Source organism: Mya arenaria, chromosome 10 (genome assembly GCF_026914265.1).
Source record: "Mya arenaria isolate MELC-2E11 chromosome 10, ASM2691426v1".
NCBI lineage: Eukaryota > Metazoa > Mollusca > Bivalvia > Myida > Myidae > Mya > Mya arenaria.
In genome coordinates, this window is record NC_069131.1 from 53,849,095 (window position 1) to 53,875,761 (window position 26,667).

Genomic DNA, 26,667 nt, shown 5'->3' on the forward strand with positions numbered 1-26,667 from the left:
ATTTCTATAAATAGTATCAAATTATTTCACCATGTTGTCAAATGTTACGTTATATCTTTTATTTCAAAAATATAATTTTAAAATGACACATAGTTTTAAACAACATAACAAACATGTTAAAACCAAGTTAAATAGTGAAAACACAATACTAAATAAGTAAAGCAAACGTAAAGACATATAAAGCTCATATCACCGCCAGATGGGTGGCCGCACAACCGAAATTTCATTAAGCAGATTACAAGCGCCAAATGTTCATTAAGTATCGAAAACAATCGTCAAATGCCAATAAGTCATAACATCGTTTTATTAAGTGAAATACTTAGGAGCTAACACATGCGCACTCCTTAAAATAAAGGTATTTGCTGGGAATATCGTGCCGTAAGAAACAATTTTATTTTATATTATTTAAAAAAAAAAATAATTATGTTTATTTATTTATTTATTTTTTCTATTTATTTATTTTTTTTTATTTTTTTATTTTTTTTTTTTTTGGGGGGGGGGTCTTCTAAACGTTATTGTTAACATTTATTTTAACTTAACTAAATGTACAGTCCACTTTATCTTTGTTCTCGGGATAAATACAGTATTTATCGTCTAATTTCAAATTATTGTTGGTCTTTGCTGACGCTTAGTAATATAACGCACAATTTGTTTAATGTCAACTTCCATTAAAATACACACATTACACATAACAAAGTCTTTATATCAGTTTATGTACCATTTACAACAACAACAACAACAACAACAACAACCACAACAAAAACAACCACAACAACAACAACAAAAACAAAAACAACCACAACAACAACAACCACAACAAAAACAACCACAACAACAACAACAACAAAAAAAAACAAAAAAAAAACAACCACAACAAAAACAACCACAACAAAAACAACCACAACAACAACAACCACAACAAAAACAACAATAACAACAACAACAACAAAAGCAACCACAACAAAAACAACCACAACAAAAACAACAACCAAAACAAAAACAACCACAACAACAAAAACAAAAACAACAGCAAAAACAACAAAAACAACAACAACAAAAACAACAACAACAAAAACAACAACAACAACAACAACCACAACAAAAACAATCACAACAACAACAACCACAACAACAACAACCACAACAAAAACAACCACAACAACAACAACCACAACAACAACAACAACAACAAAAACAACCACAACAAAAACAACAACAACAACAACAACCACAACAACAACAAAAACAACCACAACAACCACAACAACAACAACCACAACAAAAACAACCACAACAACCACAACAACAACAACCACAACAACAACAACCACAACAACAACAACCACAACAAAAACAACCACAACAACTACAACAACAAGCTAATGAGTGAACTATACAGATCAGATGTTAGACGTTAAAAGCATCGCTAGCCTTCAAATACAATCAAACCTGGTCGTTAGGCTAACTATTTTAAAAGACCACCTGTATCATCCGGCCACCCCTAATTTTAACCGTACATCTAAATGCAAACCTTTAGTGGCAGCAATGTCCGACCTGAATTAAGTAGCCACTTGTCTTAAGCAGCAAATTTGACCTTTTTCCAAAGATGGACGTTTAATGCAGATTTGACTGTAGTTTTTTATTCACCAACTTATATCTCATAACATCTGATTAGTTACTATATGTTTGTTTTATTTGAAGAATGGTCCCTGATTCACATACATGAGAAGGTTTAAACTAAACTACATGTATTATTTAAATTCTATCCATAATGTTATGGTTATGTCATAATTCGTTGTTTTTTTAATATCATGTTTAACAATTCTTCTTGGTTACTGAATAAGGTCATAAAGTGTATAAAAACAATTGAAAACCATTTATTTTTGTTGAGGTATCATTTTAATTTTTGTCTTTTTAAATTATTGACATTGACATGATTTTGCAAAAACATGATTCTAAGAACACACAATTACAAACACATATTACAATGCAAGTTATTAGTGACTTAATGTTCATCAAGGTAATATGCAAATTAAAAAAAAAAAGTTTTTCCAAAGATGCGTTTCTATCTCTAAAATAGTAGAAATGCATTGTTTAATAGCGTATAAAATAAAATGGTACAGATCATTAAAGAATTAAACAATTAACAAGATGGCACTTATCTTTTGTGTCTGGGAATATAAATAGTCCTTATAATAATCATAAAGAAGATAAATTAACAAAAATGATATTCATCTTCAATATTACACTCGCAGTATGGACAAAGAGTGATAGTTTTCTATTTTGATACAGCTCGACATCCAATTATGTCATTATTGGTCCATAGATCTATTTAAATACAAAGATATATAAAGTTAACATAATACTCCTCAATATCTATCTATGACATTAAGATAATTATTCTTAATAAAACTCGATAAATGAAATATTTATAGATATCTTTTTACAAATTAACATCCATCTATGATAATTAGATAGTTCTCCTTAGTAAAAATTAACCTATAATGTTTTGATAATTACCCTAAAGCTAAATATCAATCATTGACATTTGGATACTATTCCAAAATTCACATCAATCTATGGTATTTAGATAATTTTCCGAAATAGAAATCAATGCATAAAGTAAGGATAAATCCCCTCAATTAAAATCTATTTAGGATATTAAGATAACTCCCCTAAATTAAGATCAATTTATAAATCTAGATGAATATTTTAAAAAAGATAATGAAAATCAATCGTTATTATTTATCTGGGAGTAGGTCCCAGTTTTTATTGTAACGTCCCTTGCACATGCCTCAACAAAGAGAGTTTATGTTAACCTCTGCGACGGTTGCTTTGCTGTCCTCATTGACGGAACATCCACTTTTGAACACGACATACTCATTGTGAGACTTGTAGAAGTGCAAGTTGCCGGTTTCTACCAGAAGGGACTTCCTTAACTTGGCCAAAGCAATGCTTTCCTGAAATTTTGTATAAATATCATTGATTACAAGTAAAAAATACAATTTTCCATAGATATAGATATATTCGTTTGCGTTACGGGTAAAATATAATAGCAGAATTCAAAAAAAATATATGTAAAAATATAACAAATCGTCATTGACTGGATTTCCCCACCCACAAAATTTTATACAAATATACAATGACCAACAATTACGTTATAAAACTCATATATTAATAGTAGTTCTATATAATAGAAAACTGCATAAAAATATATATATCTCCTGAAATATCTCCAAAGTTTGATAACATTTTTAATTTGGGTTTTATGCCCTTTTACGATGCATGCATATGAGGGACTACTTCGTATTTTTGCCGTTATAAAGGCCCTGGTAAAGCTTGGTTCAGCTAGCGGGAACAAGACAATCTTGTTATTCATTACTCATAAAAGGTAAGTAATGCCGGTAAGACTATTGTATATGTTTTGGGCGGGGTCTGATTTAAAAAAAAAACAGTTTAAATCAATACGGAGATACCCAATGCCACTGAACATGGTTGGATGCATTGAAGTAATAAAAAAAGTCGGACTGATCCGTGTCACGATGTGCTTTACTTAGATTAATATTTTTTTTTTATTTCAATTGAATTATTCATATTCGATATTAAAACAATAACTTAACAATTGTTAAGTGATATAGGGTCCTGTTCTGTCCTGTAAGGTTATGTTTTCTCCAAAAACACAATAACAAAAACAACTTAAAATACATAAACATTTCAAAGTAATTATTTCAACTACCAGTATTTTGTTAAACCCATGCATGGTATCAAACATACTTTTCAGTATGTATTTAAATATGTTAATATACCATGTTTCCCTATAATGTGTTATTCAATAATACAGTTAAGCTAAACCAACCATTGTTAACTGGTGTCTAAGATCTTTGATTTCGCTTTTCATGTCATCTGTTGTGGCCACATTGGTATTTTCTTTCGTCTGTGATGTCGTTGGTGGCATCTCTGATTATAAATAAGTTTTTAATCTACACATGTATAATATGCTCAGATTCTCTTTTTCCAACGTTAACAAAACAAACAGTTTGAATATAAATGCGTACATTTGCGTGGACAAGAACTGTTTAGAGATATTTATATCTCTGACTTAATGTAAATTAAAACGTTATTTTTTTGGAACGATTGTGAAGAAAGATATCACAACTTATGCTATTAGCCACTCTTGTTGGAACGATGCTGCGCGATAGTACAGAGTTGTGTTGTGAATTAAACCAAAGAACCTGGAGAAAATTCATCATTCCGGCTTGGTTACCACTATTCAATTTTTCTTATGGACTGAACGCCCGAAAACTCACACAAGTAAATAGTATGAACCATCTTTGATATATTAGGGTAGTCGAATGCATTTCAAGCTAGAGATAAAAAGGGTTGTGAAACACTACTTGTGCGGGTACTTTCTATGCACTACATCTTTCAGGTATGTGTACGCGTGAAATACTTTGTGTGCACTCTATCATTTAGGTATGTGTACGTGTGCACTACTTTGTGTACATTACGTCATTCAGGTATGTGTACGTGTGAACTACTTTGTTTACATTCCGCCATTCAAGTATATGTCCGTGTGATCTTCTGTGTGTACATTACGACATTCAGGTTTGTGTTCGCGTTTTATTAGTTTGTATGTGAATGTGTTAACGTTTTTTTGTGCGGTACGACTTCCATGTATGTGTACTTAATATAAGTTTGGAATTAAATCTAAAATTTCACGACAAAAGTAATGTATGCAATAACAGGTAATAACAAGTAGTCTCCAGGTTCAAATTTGAAGAGAATTTTCGCAAACCACTAAACTAAAAACCTTCACGTAAATCCGTACATAAAAGTTTACTAACAGTTCGTGTTTCACAACCTCTCTGTCCACATGGATATATGCTTGTTTGGCAAACGTTACAATCAATACGTATATTCCGTTTCCAACATAGGGTCACATTGTGGCTATTTTCATGTTTATGTTATTCCTTACGAAGACTGTTATGTGCCTTAGATATTAAATCACGGGCCGATTGTTCAAAACTTTGTTAAATTTGATAGATATATGTTTTGCCTCTCAGTTGAATTGGACGTGTCAACATGGAGGAAAATGCTATACATACCTGTTATGTTGGATATCTGTTTGCCTGGCAGCCTCTCATTTGAAGTGCTCGGGTTGACATGGAGGAAACTGCTTTGAACTTTATTTCTGTTCTTGATCTGAAAAAAGTTGTTTATATAAATATATATAATTTTGTGATACAATGCTTTTCTGATGTTCCTTTTATCGTCTTGTTTGCTGTGTAAACACATGTCCTTCGAGATTGCGTAGCGATCAGGGCGGGTTCATGTTTCATGCGGGTACAGCAGACATGACGCGGATTTTCAATACAGCGTGCTGAAATTTTACTAGTGAATATGGAAAGGGAAATTGATAGGCATATAGTAAATTGATAAATTCTAAACCTCTTGAACAATGTTTAATAAATACAACAAAACGGAGTTGAAGCGACGCTCAGATTTGTTCTGTTCATAAACATTGTTAACGGAACGGAAAACAATCTGACACATAACTTTTTTAGAAAACGTGTTGAAATAGTCATTGACAAATCATCTTGTGAATAACGCAATTAGCTTTTATTTAGTAATGACACTAGCTGTGTATTTCTCACAACATTAAATTAAATCAACGTTTTTACAAGATAATGACATTGACCATGAGACAGCATGATCCTACTTAAAGCATTCACCTCGGCACGATGGTATATCAATTAAACAGTTCGTCTATTTCATTTAATAAACAATACTCCAGTACCGATCGCCATGTATATGGGCATAATACAGTATACAATTTCATGGTTATCAAGCGTCATTGTTGACTTGTGTCATTGTGTATACTGTGTGAGCAGTATTAAACGAAATAACTTTTGTTCTGTCTTGTTCTGTTCAACAGTATCTATTCTGCTGAGAATAACTAAGTCTTACTTTTGTACCCGACACTCACCTTTGGAACGAATATAATGCAGGCACATATCGTGGTACAGAATATGAGCAAGCACGATTCCAGGACAAAGTTAACCGTCTTCTGCTCGATTGGTAGAACATGAGCAAGAGGAACTCCAAAGACGCAGACGACAACAACATTGTATATACAAGCGCCTATGTACTTGGAATCATTCAATTCCGGTACTGTCACGTGCCTTGTCTCCCAGGTAATGAATGTACCGAAGGCCAATAAAATGCCCTTGTACACATAGAGCGTGACCAGCCAATGCATTTTCTTTTCGCTGTCACAGTAGGTGATGATCTCTTGCAAAATGAGGTTCTTATCTACGCTATCCTGAAAAATATCATAATTTCCATCATTAATTTATCAAACAGCTAGATAAGGTTACAAGGGAATTTACCTTCATTTCTTCCAGTCGGGAAACTATTGTCTATTCATTTCGTGATCGGACTACAATAGGCCCATTTCCATAATAATATTTCGTTGTACAATTGTCCATTGCATGTTGAAATTAAGTCTTTGGACAATCCAAAAACATGGTTGTGTACTTTTATAAAAAAATCCAATACCTAGGATAAGTTTTAATGTCCCCATTTTTGTGGTATCAAGAGTTTTTAATTACGTGTTTCACTACTGAAAATAAATCCCCAAAAACCTGTCTTTGAGCCCAAAAACCTCAAGTACGGAAAAAATATAAAATATACCGAGAAAATAATGGAATTTTCTGGTACATAACCATGGCTGAAGATTTTGCCTGGACCAAATAACCTTACGCATAATTCAGATTTATGAACAAATTAGTGTTTTGTTTCCAGATCTGGTAATGAATTAAATGGTTATACCCTTGTTTCCAGATTTAACAATATCCGCTACTGTTTTTGGTAAAAATATTATAATTCTTACAAAGTGTTTCTTAAATAAGTGCAGCTAAAGAGATGTAACAAACCAATACGATTGACACCATGCTTCGTTCAGAGGTACTATAAACACTAACCTTAGTGATTTTCACAATCTCGAGCCGATGAAACGGGAACATAACTGACCATGGAATAAGTATGGCAAAGTCGATCAAAATCATGACCAATATCATTGCGTATAAATGTCGATCCTTTATAAACTGCAACAAATTCCTTTCAATTAAGAATTTGGATACATTAGTGATATGAAGGCAGTATCATAATTGTGAGAAATACAAAAAAGGATATTTCTAAAGCTAATGGTAGGCAATCAAAGTGTTAAGACGGAAAAGTAAAAAACATGAAACCAAGTAATGTGTTCACCTTCTTTCTAATTTTCTGGTCTCGGAAAAGCAAATGCACTCTATAAGTCTTGGAAAACATGCCACCAAATAGAAGTGTGAAGCCGATCGCTGTTAAAGCGGTCCTACTCTGGAAAATTAAATTTGTCGTTTCTAAATCACTTAGAGTGGTATAGTAAGACTAGTGTATCATGCAAAAACAAGGTAGTGTACATAATAAACAAATTCTAAAACATGCTAAGACAATTAGGTCATTTTCATTTTGTTATAGCACTGAACGACGTAGCAATAGCAATACTTGCAATAGGAATAATTATGTTGTAATAGCATGAATTAAGGCGAGTAATAGTAAACCGGTATGAGTAGTTTTGACCGTTCCAAGGCGGTACCTAACAATCCTTGATAAACATACCTAATGTTTTATAAATAGTATGTACGCAATGTGCTGTTTGTGGAGTTTTGTGCTGTTATTCCATGTTTCTTAGAGTTTTTTTGTGTTTGTGTTCTTTGTCTTTGGCGTTTACTTAGTACCATTAAACCGCTTTTATATTGTTTTTTAGCCATTTTGCTACTGAGATTGTTTCTGTAGTTTTTTTACATAAGTATGGTATGCGTAATCATTTCAATACATAAAGTATCAAAAATAATGCCCACAACGCACAACCTTCTGATAGCGATATGCTTGTCGACTATTGTTATTGATAAGTTGTGAAGTATTTTCCGGGAGGCACAAAGCGGTATAGTGGCAGCAAATAAAACTATCGATTTTTTACTTCGGCTAATTGCCGTTAATTAATGACCAAATACAACATCTTTTCAATATTTAAGAACCCCTTCAAAAAAGAACTTAAATGACAAGAAGCTAAAACATTTTCTGTGCCTTAACGAGGCCCCATTGAGTTCAAATTTGAGACACATAGATGGCTTCACTATCTAGGCTCCAAAACCCATCTGATCTACAGACCTCAAAGTTGAGAAATCAATGATATTCGGGCAGTATCGTTAGACTTTCATTAAAGTGTATTACAATTGAATCCGACGTACATACTCAATGCTTGAAAGTAACTGAGCTTTGAGTCCTTGGAGCTTTTGTTTTAAGGCGAATGTTCATGCAAGGTAAGACACAGCAAGAAAAACGGAAAAGTGATCAAGCGTTGGTTTTCAGTTTATTTATACTCGCACTCGGGCAAGACCCTATCGGCGAGTGTTCCGATACGATCGTTATTCAGTTTAGCTTTTTAGAGCATATGTGACGTAATGCCACAGAACTATCCAGAACTTTCTAGAACTTTAAGCGTCTCACCAGCAGAACTCTAACTCTTTAACCAACAACTATTCAAATGTTATTTCTTTATTAAAATGCTCATTCTTAATATAATAATATAATTCTAAATAAAATATAACGTTCTCTATGTTTTTACCAAAACCTAACTAACTCTATACTGAAAACACTTACAATAAATACTCCGATAGGAGGTCAAAAGCATTATAAAGACATCGCCACAATGCATATATCTTAACAGTCTTGTCCACCGAACGCCCATGTAATTAGTATACCTTGTACGGAAATACGTTATTTACTTCGTATGTACAACCATGAACTGTCAAACTATATGGACCCATAGCCGGTGGCTACCATATTTTTACCGTTTGAATGTCAAAGGATTTTTATTTCATAAATATATACATTACCACTTGTCATATTGTATAAAACATGATCACATATTTGTTGTTCTAATGTATCCATTTTGCCCCTAATCAACTTCGTTGAATTTTACTATTGTTTTTTGTTCATACTAAGAGTATATGCAAACCTCTAATGAGTCCTTATTAACATGGATTGTGTCGTTACGCTACACATAGTGCACATACAGAATGTAACCCTTGTTGTTGACTGGCAGTCAAAGGGTATTGCCACATGACCAAGGATCTGACTTAAGTAAAACAAGAGCGTGTGTAAGTTTATTTATACTCGCACTCGTTCAAGGCCCAGTCGGCGAGTGATCAGATAAGAGTGTTAGTCATTTAAGGTTTTTGGAGCATAGTGCACAGACAGAATGTAACTGATGTTAGAGCTACCCTGGTTCTTTAACGTACACCAGTGTACAGTACTGTCACACGAGACCCCCATTTAACGTCCCGTCCGGAATACGATTAGTATTTTAGTGGTCAGTTGGGAATCGAACCTGCGAACCTGAACAGGAATTTCGTTTGCGCGTTTTATACTCATCGGACGCAGCGCCAATTATCGGACACAGCCCCACCTATCAAGAAACTTGATGAAATTTCAAATCTAAGAGAATAAACTGAAATGATGGATGTGTAACAAGGGGGAGTAACCAAATTAAGTAACAAGCTTTTCTTAAAACTTTAAGATAATCCGGCAACGAAATTAGATATTTTGGCAAAACATTGCACCACGGCGTGTAGAAAAGTTTTTGAAATAATGGCAACAAAAGTGGCTGCAAATTGTAGGAAAATGCTGTTTTTTAATAATCTTTTCCGTTTACTTTCGTTTATCTTGAGAGTTTGCCAGAATTCATTTTACTCATTCTGTTTTTAATAATAACAATTTTTTCAATGCTTTTAAATGTAGCCCAAATCATCTATACAGTCTTATTAAATTTAAATTCGAATTCGGCTTAATTTCACCTATAAATCAACGCTATTGTAATTTAATTATTAACACAATTGATATAATAATTCAAAGTATACATTTTTTAAATACACTGCGAATTTTTGTTTTTCAAATCTTATATTGTTTAATAGAACACACACTCAGATTCACCTTTTTTAAAGTGAAAATTGATATGTACACATTGCTTTAATATTGTGTGGCAACTAACATTCCAACCTGTCTTGCCAATATATCGAAAACATTGTGCAAAACACTTGTTAATATTATAGTTCACCGGTGAGTTTAAACCGGAATAACGAATCGATGCTCTATAGCTGCATTTTTTCTGTTTTGGAATTTTAACATCACTATAATCATAAAGGCGAGCCACATTTAACTGCAAAATACCGAGTTAATAGTCCAATGAGAAAACGGTGTTGCATCGTGTTATCAAAATGTCGAGCAATTGTAATGACAACAATTTTTAACTTATGCATTTTGTAAAACAATATGTCATCAAATTACTAAGATTAAATACTAAAAACATTGCTACTGAAAACATGGGGTTTTGTAGCTTCGACATTTGGAAGTGAGGCCATTGATATGCAATAACAGGGACGATGTTCAATGTTCAAGCCATCGATGTCAAATACACATCTTGAAAACAGAGAAAGGTGTATAGCCCGTTCTTAAGATCCATATTTATTATTTAACACTGATTAGTTGAATTTATGGCTATAAAAGGAACAAGAAAGACAAATCCCATTTGATAATGTATTCACTTATTAATTGAATTTCTCTTTGTTCATTCCTTTTAACATGATCTTTGCAATCACGCGTAAAATTTAACCATGGCTGATGTTCAGTATTTGTCTTAATTAGATCTATGAACGATGTAGTTAATCGGATAACTTGCTTGCCAATAGAGTGAATGAGGTCATTGATGTATGACCATATAATTTACTAAAATCGCATACAACTTTTGGAAATTTTCAATAATTACTTGCCGATTTTGTTCCCTCTTAGCATTAGGCATCTTCTCATTAATGATTACGGTGAAGAGTATAATTTGACATTTTCTTACACTCGGCAGCCATTTTGAACGCCATTTTGAATATCTTTTATCTATTCTGCTAAGTATTTTCCTTATTTAACAACTAACAATGTAACGATATATAATCAAAATTAGTGAAAATACACGTGTTTGTACGATTGCTGTATACGAGAGCCCAAAATTTCAAGGTGTAACATCAGACCCTCGCCAATCTGCTAAGGTCATTACTGGTTTCTTTAGCTTCTAAGTGGTTAAAATGCCATAGCGATTTTTTTATTTGAGCTTCATTACCGTTACCGGCAGGTGTCAATAAGGTATCCTAAGAAAAGATGGAACAGTTAATCTCTTTATCATATGTGAATAACGGCCCTAAGGCTTGAATAATAATTATCAAATGATCTGATTTTTGATAAACTCATATTTTACTTGGTGCCGTCGAAGATCAATCAGCAACGGCCAAGGTCAACCTCTAATGGCTAATTTAGTTACTGTCTAGAGATGAGCTTAATTACCTTGTTTACTAAAATCCTATCAAAGGGGTTTGGTCTAGTCCATTTTGACGTCACTAGATATATTGATTGACAAGCTCCTTTTTGTTGCGATAACCAGTAAGATACTTTGAGTATGGTCACATGAGGTCAAATGTATCACCTGATATCGTTAAACTATGAAGGAAAATTAGGAAACACTTCTGAATTTTCAACTGCAATTTGGGTCAATTGTGAAATATAAAAACACTTATCCGGAGCTTAAGTAGGGAGTTTTAGGTAGTCTGCTTCTGGTTAGGATTCTGATAATATACCTGGTTAAGATCTGAGAGTCAGCTTTGCTCTTGTTTAATATAACAAATTAATTAGAACGAAGAAATTAATAATTGCTAACAATAAAAACTTGTATCATCGGACGTGGTTGTTTTGACTTTATTACTATACGATAGAACGGCTTAGTGTAAAGGACGCGGTTTTATAGTGAGGGTGCTACAAAGGCGACGTTCAAGTTTGTTACATCGGATGGCGGACAAATGCAGCATTTTTTTAAACTTTTAATTACCGACGTAGAAGTGTACAATAATGCGGTAAAGTAACAGAAAACAGGGTTTTTCAATGACCTATCGTACCATACACACTGAGCCCCCGCTGCCCGGTTGCGTCACGTGCATGTAGTCCATGGAGTCGAGATATACTTCAGAGTACATCATCAAACAACCGACGATTATCACATTGTTCACATACGGACTGGACATCTTTATACTCCTGTAGGTATAAACAGCGAGTTTGATTATTATGATACGCCTGTTAGTACATAGGTCGAGTTCAACTTTTAAAATACACTGTAAATACAAAGTGCGAGTTCGATTATTATGATACGCCTGTTAATACATAGGTCGAGTTCAACTTTTAAAATACACTGTAAATACAAAGTGCGAGTTCGATCATTATGATACGCCTGTTAGTACATAGGTCGAGTTCAACTTTTAAAGTACACTGTAAATACAAAGTGCGAGTTCGATTATTATGATACGCCTGTTAGTACATAGGTCGAGTTCAACTTTTAAAATACACTGTAAATACAAAGTGCGAGTTCGATTATTATTATACTAGTGAAAGTTAATAGATCGAATTCAATTATAATAATTCTCCTGTCGGTACAAAGAGCGAGTTCGATTTTCATAATACACCTGCAAGTACAAAGAACTAAATAGATTTGTTTTTATAATGATCCTGTTAGTACAAAGAGTGAGTTCGAATATTATAATACTCCTGTACGTACAAAGAGCGTGTATAAATAACGAGTTCGATGTTTTTTATAATACTCCTTAAGGTACAAAGAGCGAAATCGATTATTATAATACTCCTGTAGGTACAAAGAGCTAATTACATTATTATAAAACTGTAGACATATAATAATCTTGTAATTACAACGAGGGAGTTCCTTCATTGTAATGATCCTGTAAGAGGAAAGAGCGAGTTCGGTTATTATAATTCTCATCTTAGTACAAAGAGTGAGTTCTATATTTATTATATTTCTGTTAACACAAAGTTCGATTATTGTAGAACTAGTGTAATCAAATAGAGCAAATGTTATAATAATAATAATAATAATACTCATGTTAGGTCAAAGAGTGAGTTCGGTCACTCACTATATTATATATTAATAATAACGGAAGTGGTTGTGCGCATGCCATTCCAAATATATATTAACAACAGTAGCAGTCTCAATTAGTCTGATGGAGAACAATCTTGTAAAACTGTAGTCACTTAAGAAGTTGAGCGAACTTGCTCGCCTTAAGTTAATAACATAAGAAGCAATTTGTGTTAAAGAAGTCTTATTCAAAACGACAAGGGAACAATTAGAATTAAAAACAAAAGTTGCACAAATTTATGTTGCGTTTTTAGATTTAATGTATATATGTTCTTTTAAGTCATAAATAAGAATCAGCAAAAGTTAATAATAATAATAATAATAATAATAATAATAATAATAATAATAATAATAATAATAAATTATGGTAATGTAACAGAATATACTTTATTATTGCAAAGCCTAAAAGAAAGCCCAAAATAATCAAATTAGTCATTTAGGTAGGATGATTATTATCATCACTGGACGATTCAAAGATAAAAATAACATTGAACATTACCAGTTATTCCTGTAAACTGTGTTGTAAACAAGAAAGGCCAGGGTTGAAATACAGCCGAACGTGTTCAATATGTTGATGACAATTGCTGCAGCGTAGCTTGGTGGCACCAGAAAGGTTAGGTATGTGAAACTGTCCCGCGGAGCTCGCCCGTCTGAAATGTAAATTATGCACAAGCAAGACAGCCAAGGTAAGACGTAGCGATACGTAGATCAAAAGCCAGGTTTTGCAGATATTTCATGATAAAGATAGTGCCGTCTTGTCACGATAACTTAACATCAAAAGAATGACTGCGTGTTCAGTACGTTATTTATATAAAAGTTTAATATGTTGTAAGAGGTCTCATTGAAGACAGTTTGAATTTATATTCTAAAACGTTCACTGTGTTTTCTTGACGCCTCCCAATTTGCATTTGATCCCATTTACAATTATTTTCTACGCTATATTCAATAATCCAAAATGGCAACATTCGATTCACCGCTGGCTCGAACTGGGTGTAAAGGACCAATTTTAATATATTGAAGATACGCATTATAGCTTGGCTCAAATTGACCTAGGCTCGAGGTATTTACGCCCGTCCCTATCAGTTTGAGCCAACGGAGTTCGTTTGTCACTTCATCCGTTTTATTTAATGACAACAATACTCCCGAAGGACAATCATCATCCATTAGTATCCCTGTTTTTCTTACCTGTCCATATCGAGGCCTCATCAACTACCCATGTAAGTGTGTCATCGTTTAAGTCATAGTAGGCAACGATGGTCTCGCGTTCAGCTGCAAGTAAAATACTGGACTGGTTTTCAATATTGCTCTTTATTGTATCTACTAACGATGTAGCTAATCGGATTACCGATAATGAATTACTGACTAATATAGTGAATGGAGTCAATGATGTATGACCATAATATAAACTTGTTGAATACTGAATAACACTCCAATATGTACCGGTACATCTATTTCGATAAGTATGAGGTCAGCCTGTGGTGTCTCAGCAAATGTATGTCGTATTTGTGTCTGTAGTTCAGTATCGTCTGGGCCTAGTGCCTCTAAATAGGCCTTATAATCGACTGTTTTACATCTGAGACCGTATTCATTAAGCTTCTTAGCGAACATTTTCAAGTTAGTGATTTTTCTTTGCGAAATTTTAACAATGATTTTTTTATATCCACTATTTTTCATCAATTTTAATCAATTGCCGTAAAAAAAAATTCTGATTATTTTCATTTATTTGGAATAAAAACACATTGTTAGTTTTTTTATAATATTCAGCTTAGAATATAAGCGCTTTGTCATTAAGTGATTTTTTTCACTAAGATGCTTTATAAATACGACTCATTTGCTTGGCTTTCATTGTGAATATTGTGTTAATATTGGGCCATTTAGATATGATGATTTAACCAGACCACACTCCCTCTAATCTATTTGAACCTAATATCCATTCTTTATAAACCGGAATCTGAACAAATATCATAAAACATTTTTAGAGTTTGACTAAAAAATGCCCAGTTTTTATTTTCTGTGTATCGCGTATTGCCCTTTTAGAACAGAGTAATCTGAAAAAAGAAAACCGCGAACCAAAAAGGGCGTTGCAGACTCATATAAGATTTTACCTTAGACGCCCGTGATGATATTGATTCCATGATTATGAGTTTTAAGTTGACTTACCAAATACTTGCTTGATATATTTCACACCAATGCGCCCGTGTGTTTCATCAAAGGATAACGCACCCTGAAAATAATTCGTCTATTGCCTATGACAAATCACACAAATTTACTTAAGGGACTAGCTAATGTTTTAGAACCATTTTCCACGGTTATTCATCTGATAACACATACATGTATAGTATGTTTATTGTACTCTTTGATACCGAAATTGAAGAAAAATGCAATTAAAGCACTAAAACAAGTGCCTGGTTTCAGTGGGTAACGAACCCATGCCGGCACAGCCAAGAATAAATAGAAAACGAACAAAAAAAACACTCCTACAAAAGACTAGTCACCAACCGACACTCCTACAAATGACACTACACTTACCGACATTTCTACAAATGACAAGTCACCAACCGACACTCCTACAAATAACACTACACTTACCGACATTTCTACAAATGACAAGTCACCAACCGACACTCCTACAAATGACACTACACTTACCGACAATTCTACAAATGACAAGTCACCAACCGACACTCCTACAAATGACACTACACTTACCGACATTTCTACAAATGACAAGTCACCAACCGACACTCCTACAAATGACACTACACAAACCGACATTTCTACAAATGACAAGATACCGACCGACACACCTACAAATGACAAGACACCAACCGACACTCCTTAAAATGACAAGACACCAACCGACACTCCTTAAAATGACAGAACACCAACCGACACTCCTACAAATGACAGAACACCAATCGACACTCCTACAAATGACAAAACACCTACCGACACTCCTACAAATGACAGAACACCATCCGACACTCCTACAAATGACAGAACACCAACCGACACTCTTACAAATGACAAGACACAAACCGACACTTCTACAAATGACAAAATACCGACCGACACATCTACAAATAAAAAGACACCAACCGACACTCCAACAAATGACAAGACACTTACCGACACTCCTACAAATGACAGAACACCATCTGACACTTCTACAAATGACAAAACACCAACCGACACTCCTATATATGACAAGACACAAACAGACACTTCTACAAATGACAAGACACAAACCGACATTCCTAAAAATGACAAAACACCAACCGACACTCCTTAAAATGACAAGACACCAACCGACACTCCTTAAAATGACAGAACACCAACCGACACTCCTACAAATGACAGAACACCAATCGACACTCCTATAAATGACAGAACACCAACCGACGCTCCTACAAATGACAGAACACCATCCGACACTCCTACAAATGACAGAACACCATCCGACGTTCCTACAAATGACAGAACACCAACCGACATTTCTTAAAATGACAAGACACCAATCGACACTTCTAAAAATGACAAGACACAAACCGACACTCCTACAAACGATGTTTCCTGTATCCCTTTTATGATTGCTTGAGAGAAGTCTTCCGAGTAGTTGTAGTTGGAGAGACTCAGGCCCTTCTCTTCCAGATACTTGAGACTGTTGTTTATACCTGAAAGACATTGAGATGAATGGGAAATAACAGTGGTAAAGCATATAAAGCACCGTTCAGAAAGGCGAGTAATCTGATAGTTTCATTTAATATAAGGTCTTTGTTTCCACCAACATCTCCAAATCTCATAGGGTGGGAAGAGAGGCATACCGTTTTGGGTTCTATTTTTCTTTTGAGAACCGTGATTCTGTGTCAAATCGACCGTAATCAGGGAATATCACTATCGCCGACGATTTTAAATATAAAATGGTCATATGTTTATAGGGTCACTCAAAAATGCACATTGTTTTAGGAAATTACGTTAAAAAAATCACACTGCGGAAAAAAGTTCAGGGTCGGGAGGAAAAATAGGGTCGGTAGGTTTAGTGGAAACAAACATATTTTTTACACCCTATATAAATATGGTTAACATTGATTCCGTGGTGATCCAAATCCTTTTTGATATCATTTAAAAAGTACTAAGGTGCTGATAAATTTTTGAATGTTAAATTGATGCCAGGGACAAAAAATCACTCTCTGAAAGTTTGCTAGTGGCAAACAAAATAACAATCCCATGTGAATCACCTAAGCTCTATTTTCCGAATACAGTTTTTGGTTCTTAACGCGCCGATGCAATTCAGTGACACATACGAGACAACGTTTCTTGGTTTCATCAGTACTACCTCCAGAGTCCGATTTCCCGAAACATACTTATCGTAACAAGGTGAAGTATCTTATTTTCATGTAGCCAAATTACTGACTAAAACTTTTCTTATACTTTAATATACTTAACTTTTTGAATTGAGACTATTTTAGAAATTATACCAAAACTAACACACTGAGCTTAGGTTAATTATGTTATGATATATTTAAGATATTTCGTGAAAGTAAGCAATATTCGAGTATTTGAGTCGCAAGAACGATTTCATATTGTTGTATGCATGTTGCGCCAGGGGTTCCAACCGCGAACGCACGCAAGATCATCGGAAGCTTACCGCATGAAAAAGCTATCGGCGTGGAAAAACATGTTTGGATTGGTCGTAGAGGGGCATCCATTAAGACATTCAATTTGGTTGTTTTTTTTCCTTATCAGGTTATAAGGCTTGATGTCCATGACTTTGTAAATGATTATCCAATTGGTGTTTTAATATAAGTAGTAAAAAGTAATATCTAATTCTATCTGCGAGCGATTTTCTTTGCAATTACTACTCATGGTAATACTACATAGATTTGAAAACCGTAAGGAAAGCCGATTTAGATATGCAAAACTTTAAGGAAGGCCGACGTATATATGCAATCCATAACCGACTTAAATATGCAAACCGCAAGGTAGGCCGACTAAGATATGGAACAACTTAATGAATGTCAACTTAGATTTGCAAACTGGTAGGTGAGCGGATTTACATTTGCAAACCAAATGGTAAGTCTACTTAGAATTTTCTTTGCTTTGGTATATACCCGTTGAGAGCCTCCCATCCACACCGAAAGAACACCTGACATTCGCCTGAATACATATATTTTGAATTTTATTGATTTAGCATTGGATAAGGTTTTATCCAACATCTTTGGTCCAAATTAAACAGTGAATCTTTATTGATTTTTTTTGTAACTTGAAACAACAATAGGAACTATTTCAATGACGCATGAATACAAGTGCGTAGCCATATTTTTGGAGTGAAGCGTCTGAAAATCAAATTTTTAAAAAAACAATGAGTGAATCAAAAACAATTACATGTTTTACAAGAAGTTTTTAGTCGATATTCATCACTGCCATTGTTTAAAACATCAGTCTGCTGCATATAAAACCTATTCGTTTATACACTGGGGCCTCACCACGGCGAGGAATTGCGGAGGCTTTTTACGCCTTACTTTGTTTTTGGTTATTCGGTCAACTGTTATGGTAAGGCCTCGCTGTTTTGGGATTATTTCATTAAGGTTTGTTCGAATTGCATAGTTTGAACATATATCAAAGAGATGATTAAACAACGACACTGAAATAATGATAGAACATTTATTGTTTTGTTTGTAATGAATTTGCTTGATCCAAACGAGTGCAATTGTATGAGTACATTCATATTCAAGTAAAAACTGATTACTGTTATAAACTTTAAGTGTTGTGTATTCACAGAACAGTATGGCATAATAATATATTTTTTATGAATTTCTTCTATATTCTCAAATCTGTATTGTGAATACTGTATATAGATTACCTTTCGCAATGATAACATGTTTGCGACTTTAAGTATTTAGAATTTAAACACTGCGAAATTTTCACATCATCTTCGTTTCCATTGGAGCAAATAATGGCGTTACGAATTTCTTCATCGGGAAATAGCTCCATTCCAAAATATCTTAAGCAAATTACTCGAAAAGAAGCATTGTAAAGAAAACAATATATGGCACTCACCTAAAGCCAAGGACCAGGCAGTGTCCGTAACATACGCAGATGAAGAGGACAATTTATAAGGGGTTGAGGCAATCAAGGTCTCCAAAAATGACATTTCCTCCGAAGCCGTCTGAAATTAAATATAAGCGCGTTATGTTTTGTAATTAAATTATTTATAAATCTGCGTAATGATAACTTGATAACCAATAGAAATAGAACAAACTATATCAAACTTATGCAATGTAAAAAAAATCGAATTTGTATCTGGTAAATATATACAACAACATATGCTGTGATAAAACTTATAATTAAGATATGTATCTTGGGTACGTTTTGTCCTCTAAAAGAGTCGCATTATAGGTAACACTTGATAGATGTAAACTGTTTTAATGCATTATTTTAATCATGCTTAAGTTAAAAAAGTGTCAAACAAGGTGTCATATATTGCATACACTTCTAGTTTGCCAATATAATAACACATTTTATCGAACGAACTAAATGAATAGATGGCAATAGTTTATTAAGTGTAGAATCGAAATGTATCTGAAGCTTTTTTTCATTTTGGGTGTTAGCGAGGTGAAAACTATTGCGATCTTGAAACACTGAAACAAATTCCTTTTTTAACGGTTGAATTTGGGAGTTCGAGCTGCATTGAAATATATAAAGTTTATTTTACTGTTTGTTAACACTAAATAGTGTTTGATCTCCAGATAAATCTTTATAAACTACCGCAGAGAATATAATAAATGGAGAATAGAATTAGTAATATGAAATACCCAAATTCCAATTGTGTAAAAGTATCTTTAAGGCCATACACCAACATTATGAGGAAATTACACTAAAGGGTATCTCAAGAACAGAATTTGATTCACCTTTCCGGAAATAGTTGTTTCGTTGGAATAGCCAACATTAAGGTTGTGCAATGAAAAATGACCGTTAGCTGCCGTCTTGATCTGCTCCAGTGTACAATCTTTGGTGGCCTTCATCCAACCATTGGCATAGGTCTGCAGGATAGTGCCAAAGAGAATCCAGACATAGCTTGGTCCGTACAATCCCTGCTTATACGCCTGCAACGTGGCACAAGTAGTGTTAGTATGTATAACTTGGCATAACCCTTAAATTAACATAGGTGATCTGTGTCGGCCAGATGTATGACTTTATCGTACTTATTGAGGAGTTGGCACTATTGCCTATTGCTATGGATGGTTTTATACATTTGCAAGTTGTGTCTCTATCATGTCGTTGAGTACTTAGAGTTAGTTGAAGGATTTGTTTTACTATATTCTTTATTATCTTCAAGTTGTTGCTGGCTCCGACTAGGGTTTTATGTTTCGTCAAGTATTGGTGTATGTAAGGATATGTACAGGTGCATTAGTTTAAACTCCGAGTGATCACCTGTCTCACTGATATTTGCACGCAGACGACCCCAAGATTCATTGAAAAATATATTCTGGTGTAAGTGCATCGGATTCAGAAATTAAAATATATATGAAATCAAACGATATTTCAAAATGGTTTGATCAATATCACGTTGTATGCGTGACGGCAGTGGTTTCTGTACGAAGTCAACACTACATTAAAGATTGTACTTGCCTCACAAAAGACTGCAACAGCGATGTCGGCGTGAAAGGCTCCCAAAATAATGCGAACATTGAATTGCTGAAAAATATTCAGAATACCGTTTTGGAGTTGTTAAACGCAACAATAGTTCATTAACACGAAACGTTTGTTTTGGGAAATAAAACATTTCATATAATTTGATACGCTGAAGTATGAGCACAAACTTACTAATTAATATTATTATAGCATTTGTCACACAAAACAGTTGCACAAAAGTAGTTGAGGGAGCATAACATATCAATGAAACAAAGTAATGATAAAGGCGTCAAATTGATTGTTTATTTTCCTGTATAATTATGACAGTAGAGTCTTCTTATTAAGTTTTATAACTTATAACTCAACAAAAGTCGTGCATGTCATTTTTCAGCTAATCATCGAGATATCTCGCGGACAAACAACAACAAATATACAGTGATCAGGGTTTGATATGTTGGTTAGGTGGTATACCTTTGTCTCCCCTCATGAGTTCACGCCTTATTACGGGCCGTATTCAATAAGCAATGAACTTAAATTCAAGATAAGAGACTTAGTATTTTGATTGGCCTGCATGATTAGCTGACCAATAGACTAAATGGAAGGCATATCAAAGGATAAGGATAAGATCAATATTGAATAGTGGCCCTAGAGTACCTTTTAATTGCATTTAACATGTGGTAACTTGTACTGGTTTGGTCGGATTTCGCCGTGATTATGCTAGAAAGTTTATTTGGTATATCAAACCAATCCAAAGAAATGTTGTCTTTGACAATTTCATTATATTTGTTAGAAATATATGTAGTTTATTTAAATCAGTGTATTGAATATTTTAAGTAGATGTACTTTTAAAATGAATAAATGTCTTTCTTTTATCCGGAAAAAAAATATCTAATATTAAATTTCATAACGGTATTTAATACTCTCATATGCCTATTTTACTGTGTGTGCTCATAATGCTGTTATGATAAAATATTGCAATAACTGTTGTTTTTGCTGTTTTGGGTGTATTTGTGGTAATTGGTGTTTCAGTAAAACAGTTTTTTACGCAATGTCAAAAATGCCAGGAACAAAACATTTTTCATATTGGCAGATCGAGTTGGACGAAGACTGCTTAACATTGCTGACAGTCAACATGCATATGCTAATACAAAAGTAAAGCATTAGGATTCCTTCGGCAGCTTGCCATGCAATGTCTCATATGCTAGAAGGACCAGAAGGCGTCAACGTAATTGTGGACGATACACTTGTCACAAATAAATCGTAAGAAGAGCATGACAACAGGCTTGAAAACCACGAAAGAATGCGTAAAGAAACAATGCTCAAAGAGATGGTTGACATATGTAACGTTAAAGTCCGACCCATGTCCGATAAATGCAGCGAAGGCATGAAAGCTCAAGAAACAAAACGTTTCTGGGGTTTGTTCAATACTAAGCGAAGTCGTTGTCTAGTTTATCAAGCAAATCAGAAATGCCGAGTTTGATTTTCATTGTTTTGCATTATATTATTTACCAGAGCAATAAACAAGCTTCAAAGGAATGAACAAAAGTCATTAATGCGGCAATTTTGAATGATAGCAGCTTAAGGGATTTGGTGGTGCAGCGAATGACAAGTAAGTAGCATTTGAAACACACGCGCCGACTACCGTATTGACACGCACATTCATTTATTATAACTTAAGAACTTAAACTGTAGTAGTTGAATTGTGTATATTGAAAGAGAAAATCGAACTTGTGGGCTAGAGTCGTGACTTAATGATTCTGCAATTACGGAAAATATATATCGTGATAGACAATGTTGTACTAATAGGAAACCCAATAATAATACGAAAGGAACTCATGTAACAGATGCTGGAAGATATGCATAGGTCTCAACTTAGAATTGTAAAAAGCAAAAACGCGAGTACAGGAATCTATGTTTTTGCCAGGAATATACCGTATCAAAGAATGAACTGTCTCGAAAAGTAACATGTGTGCAAATCAAGTCAAATGAGTCAATGACTAATTGACCGACCCTGCTGTAAAGTTGAGCGAAGAGTTGAAAAAGTTTAGAAAAAGCTGAAGAAAGATATCCAAATTTGCCAATTTTAGATTATAGCAACATACATGTGTATGTATAGAAATATAAAAATAATGACTAACTTTATGAGTTCTGCACATTTTACTGTCGCCTGGTGCCTAAAATTGCCAAACAAATTAGAATATACTTGACAATGAAACAGTAAACCGGAAAATCACTGCAGACTTGACATCTGTTTAATTTCAAAAATAAAATCATCAACGTATTAACAGAGGCTCTTATAAAAAAAAACAGATCACTTGTTTGTTCTTATAGCTTTGAATACAGCAAAAGAAAATAAGGACATGGATACTTCAAATTAAATATTCAATCTTAAAAGACGAAAGCCATAAAGAAAATGTAAATGGATTTATTGAGGAAACTGTTAATTACAACAAAAATGAAATCCAAATGTTCTATGGGAATTAATCAAAGGTTCAATGAGAAATGAAACATTAAATTAGAGCAGTACTTACCTGAAGAATACTAAAATACTTTTGAAAAATCAAAGCTTCAAAGTGAACAAGAATAATTTAGAAACAATTACAAACGACACAATTTAAGAACAAATTATAGCTAAAAAGCCTAATTTATAAACGAATATGTACTTGCCCAAATCAACGTAAATATATTTAGGTCAAAAGCATTTCATGTAGAATCAATGAAAAAATACAAAATAGTTCGCAAATTTTAAGAAAAAAAGGCGCACAATGAAAACCTATAAATAAACTTATAGTCAGAAATGAACTCATAACTGGAGTATAAATATACACAACAAAGAAGTGAACTTGTTCAAAGTATCACCTCTGAAAATGGAAACATATATACCGATGACATGAAGATCTTCTTGGAAAATCCATATAGAAAAAAAAGAAAAAGGGCAAACGAAGGAACATTAACGTGTTATGTATGCAACACTGCTCTTATAGATATGTAATGAATCAAAAGCCATGGATCTGACAGAATAACAGCATGCTTTTAAAAAATATTCTGAAAGAACATCAAACAATATTTGATATATTTATTACATTATTCCTTAACTAATAGACATTTAACACACCTTCAAAAAGCTATAATAGCACTAATACCAAATTCAAATAAAATTTCAGATGAAGTATTATTCTTGAGAACAATTAGGTTATTGAACGTAGACTATAAAATTGCAACAAAAGCATTAAACAAACAAATTAAAATGAGTTACCCTTACTAATAAGCCATGTTCAATCTGGGTTAAATTTGCCAAAGGTCACTATATAGGTGAAGATGTTAAATTGATTTGTGATGTCATTGAATATTTGGAAGACTAAAAATAAACATGGACTCTTGTTCTTTGCATGTTTTGCGCAGGCCTATAACAGAATAAGCCACAAATAAATCTTCGAATGTCTTAAATCATTTAATTTTGGACCTGATACTTTGAATCGTTTTATCCATATACTTTTATGTGAGTTAAAGGTTTGTTTTATGTTTTTATTTCAATTCCTTCAATTTGAGGGTAGTTTTTAATATAGTTAGATTGAGGTTGTTAACAAAACAAGAATTATCTAAAACAAAGGCGATACCTTAAGAGACAAATACTAGAAATATATAAAACAAAAGCGATACCATAAAAGACAAATACAAGAAATATGTAAAACAAAAGCGATACCATAAGAGACAAGAACTAGAAATATGTAAAACAAAAGCGATACCTTTAGAGACAAATACACGAAATAAGTTTTAAAATAAAAACGATACCTTCAGAGACAAATACACGAAATATTACTTAAGACAAAAATGATACCTTTAGAGACAAATACACGAAATAATACTTAAAATAAAAATAATACCTTTAGAGACAAATACACAAAATATTACTCAAGATAAAAACGATACCTTCAGAGACAAATACACGAAATATTACTCAAGATAAAAATGATACCTTTAGAGACAAATACACGAAATAATACTTTAAATAAAAATGATACATCTGGAGACAAGTACACAAAATATCAACACCAACAGCGATACCTTAAATGTCGCGATTATCTCTGGCACAATCTGCTTATTCGCCAAAATTGCTGATGATAATAGAGTCATGTCGTTCGCTTGTACAAGTTCTAAAAATCCGTTGATTAGCTGCAATGAATATCATTGGCATAACAGAACATGTGGACAAGGATATTACAACAAATATAATCATGATTTTTTAATACATTCATCGAATGTGTGCAGAATGTTATTACCGCATATATTGATAGCCATATATGTTCAAGATGAAAGCATAACAATTTGAATAAAACTCTCACCATTGTTTGGAATCCTTAAAGAAATGTACGACAATTACATTCTTGACGGGATATCAATCAGTTTGATTGAAAGCGTCCATATACGCCCCTTCATATATGTGCAGGCGTATAACATTTTCAGGAAACATACAACAATACCTAAGGACTCCACATCACTATGAAAAATAGCTTCCAGGGCTGCGCTTAAGGGCATGGATGGAAGTTGCTAAGGAACTATTTTTCTTATATTCTTATTTTCTTATACATGTTGTTCAAAATACAAAATATTCACATGATCCTGTTTATTATATGTCTATAATACAGGCAGTCAATAGATCTACATGCTGTGGTGTATTATATTGATTTAATACCCATATATTTACATGATCCTAATTATGATTGGTTTACTACAGAATTGTCCCATATATTGACATAATATATTGTATGACATGTCTATTACAGAAAATTCCCATATATTGACATAATTTTGGGCATGATTTGGTTATTATAAAAAAACTCGCATTGCTTTACAGGGTTTTGTAAATGATATGTCTATCACAGAACATGCCGATAGATTTATTTAATCCCGTGCATCATTTGTCTATTTACATTTATAAACATTCCCATAGACTTACATGATTTTGGTGTAAAAGATATATAATGTAGACTAACATGATAACAGTTAATGACTAAAATCGCGAGAAAATTACATAATTCTGTGCATGATATGTCAATAATAACAATTACCCTTATGTATACATAATGCTGTTAATGATCTTTCAAATGATATGTCTATTTTAGTGCCTTACCGGAACATTGTACTCATCCTGGTAGGCTAAGGTAGCTATCCTGGACCAGCCGAAATACTTCATCATCTTGATACTTAGTGGATTGAGAAGATTGTCTGCCTGGTTGACCTGTTCAAAATATTTACATGTTATATTTGTGCATAAAGGATTGCTTTACCGAACCAATTAGTCGGCATTTGTCACGCGCAACCCGACTTCCGATTTAATTTTTGTTAGGTGCAACATTTAGTACCGACGTACTTTAAGCTTGTTGGGGTGTCTCTATTTCAAGCCATTTGCACGAGGAAGCCGTTAATTACGCTCTTGATGAACCCAATTTGTCACATGACTCCTCCGGCGGACGGATTCTGATTTAATCAATTAGAATGAATCTGACGAAAATGTAAGTAAACAATTCGCATAAAGTCATGAATTGGTTCCATAAGCGAAGTCTTTTAAATAAGTGGATCCCATGCAGTAACATTTAAATGATAAAAAATGGGCAGAGTGAGCAATGCGAGCTGTCTTAATATCCAAGTGTATATCCAATGGGCTTAGTAGGTGGACCTTTAAACATCGCGAAAGTTGAAACTCTTAATGATAAAGTCTAGAACTTAATGATCGCCTTTCTGCAAGTTCATTGGCTGAAAATGCATTCTAAAGCGAGCTTGAGCCTATACCACGGCTACATTAGAGGAATCCCCACTAACACTCATTGAACAAGTTATGATTAATATTGGCTTTACTTAACAACTAATTCGGAAAAAAGGGTTGTCTATGATGATTATGATTCCCATGACGCACGACATGTCTGATAAAGTAAGTATGGCGTTTCATACATGCTTATAAATAGATTGATGGC

At 33.6% G+C, this 26,667-nt stretch overlaps 2 protein-coding genes across 2 annotated transcripts; one reads left to right on the forward strand and one right to left on the reverse strand.

Moving 5' to 3' along the window:
• Positions 1-712: 712 nt before the first annotated feature.
• Positions 713-1,351, forward strand: LOC128204820 (putative uncharacterized protein DDB_G0271606; the record flags this gene model as incomplete). Its single annotated transcript, XM_052906230.1, is given in 1 exon segment — positions 713-1,351. A coding segment is annotated over 1 exon segment (639 nt), but the record flags the coding sequence as incomplete, so codon positions are not given.
• A 1,444-nt stretch (positions 1,352-2,795) lies between these two features.
• Positions 2,796-25,892, reverse strand: LOC128204822 (gamma-aminobutyric acid type B receptor subunit 2-like). The gene is made up of 12 exons (XM_052906231.1): positions 25,827-25,892; positions 19,972-20,166; positions 19,121-19,229; positions 16,614-16,734; positions 16,190-16,197; positions 14,246-14,329; positions 13,560-13,710; positions 12,036-12,171; positions 5,987-6,322; positions 5,106-5,202; positions 3,857-3,957; positions 2,796-2,960 (listed from the first exon to the last, which is right to left on the reverse strand). The coding sequence occupies exons 1-12, from the start codon at positions 25,890-25,892 to the stop codon at positions 2,796-2,798; spliced, it is 1,569 nt and encodes a 522-aa protein (XP_052762191.1).
• Between the last annotated feature and the right edge of the window lie 775 nt (positions 25,893-26,667).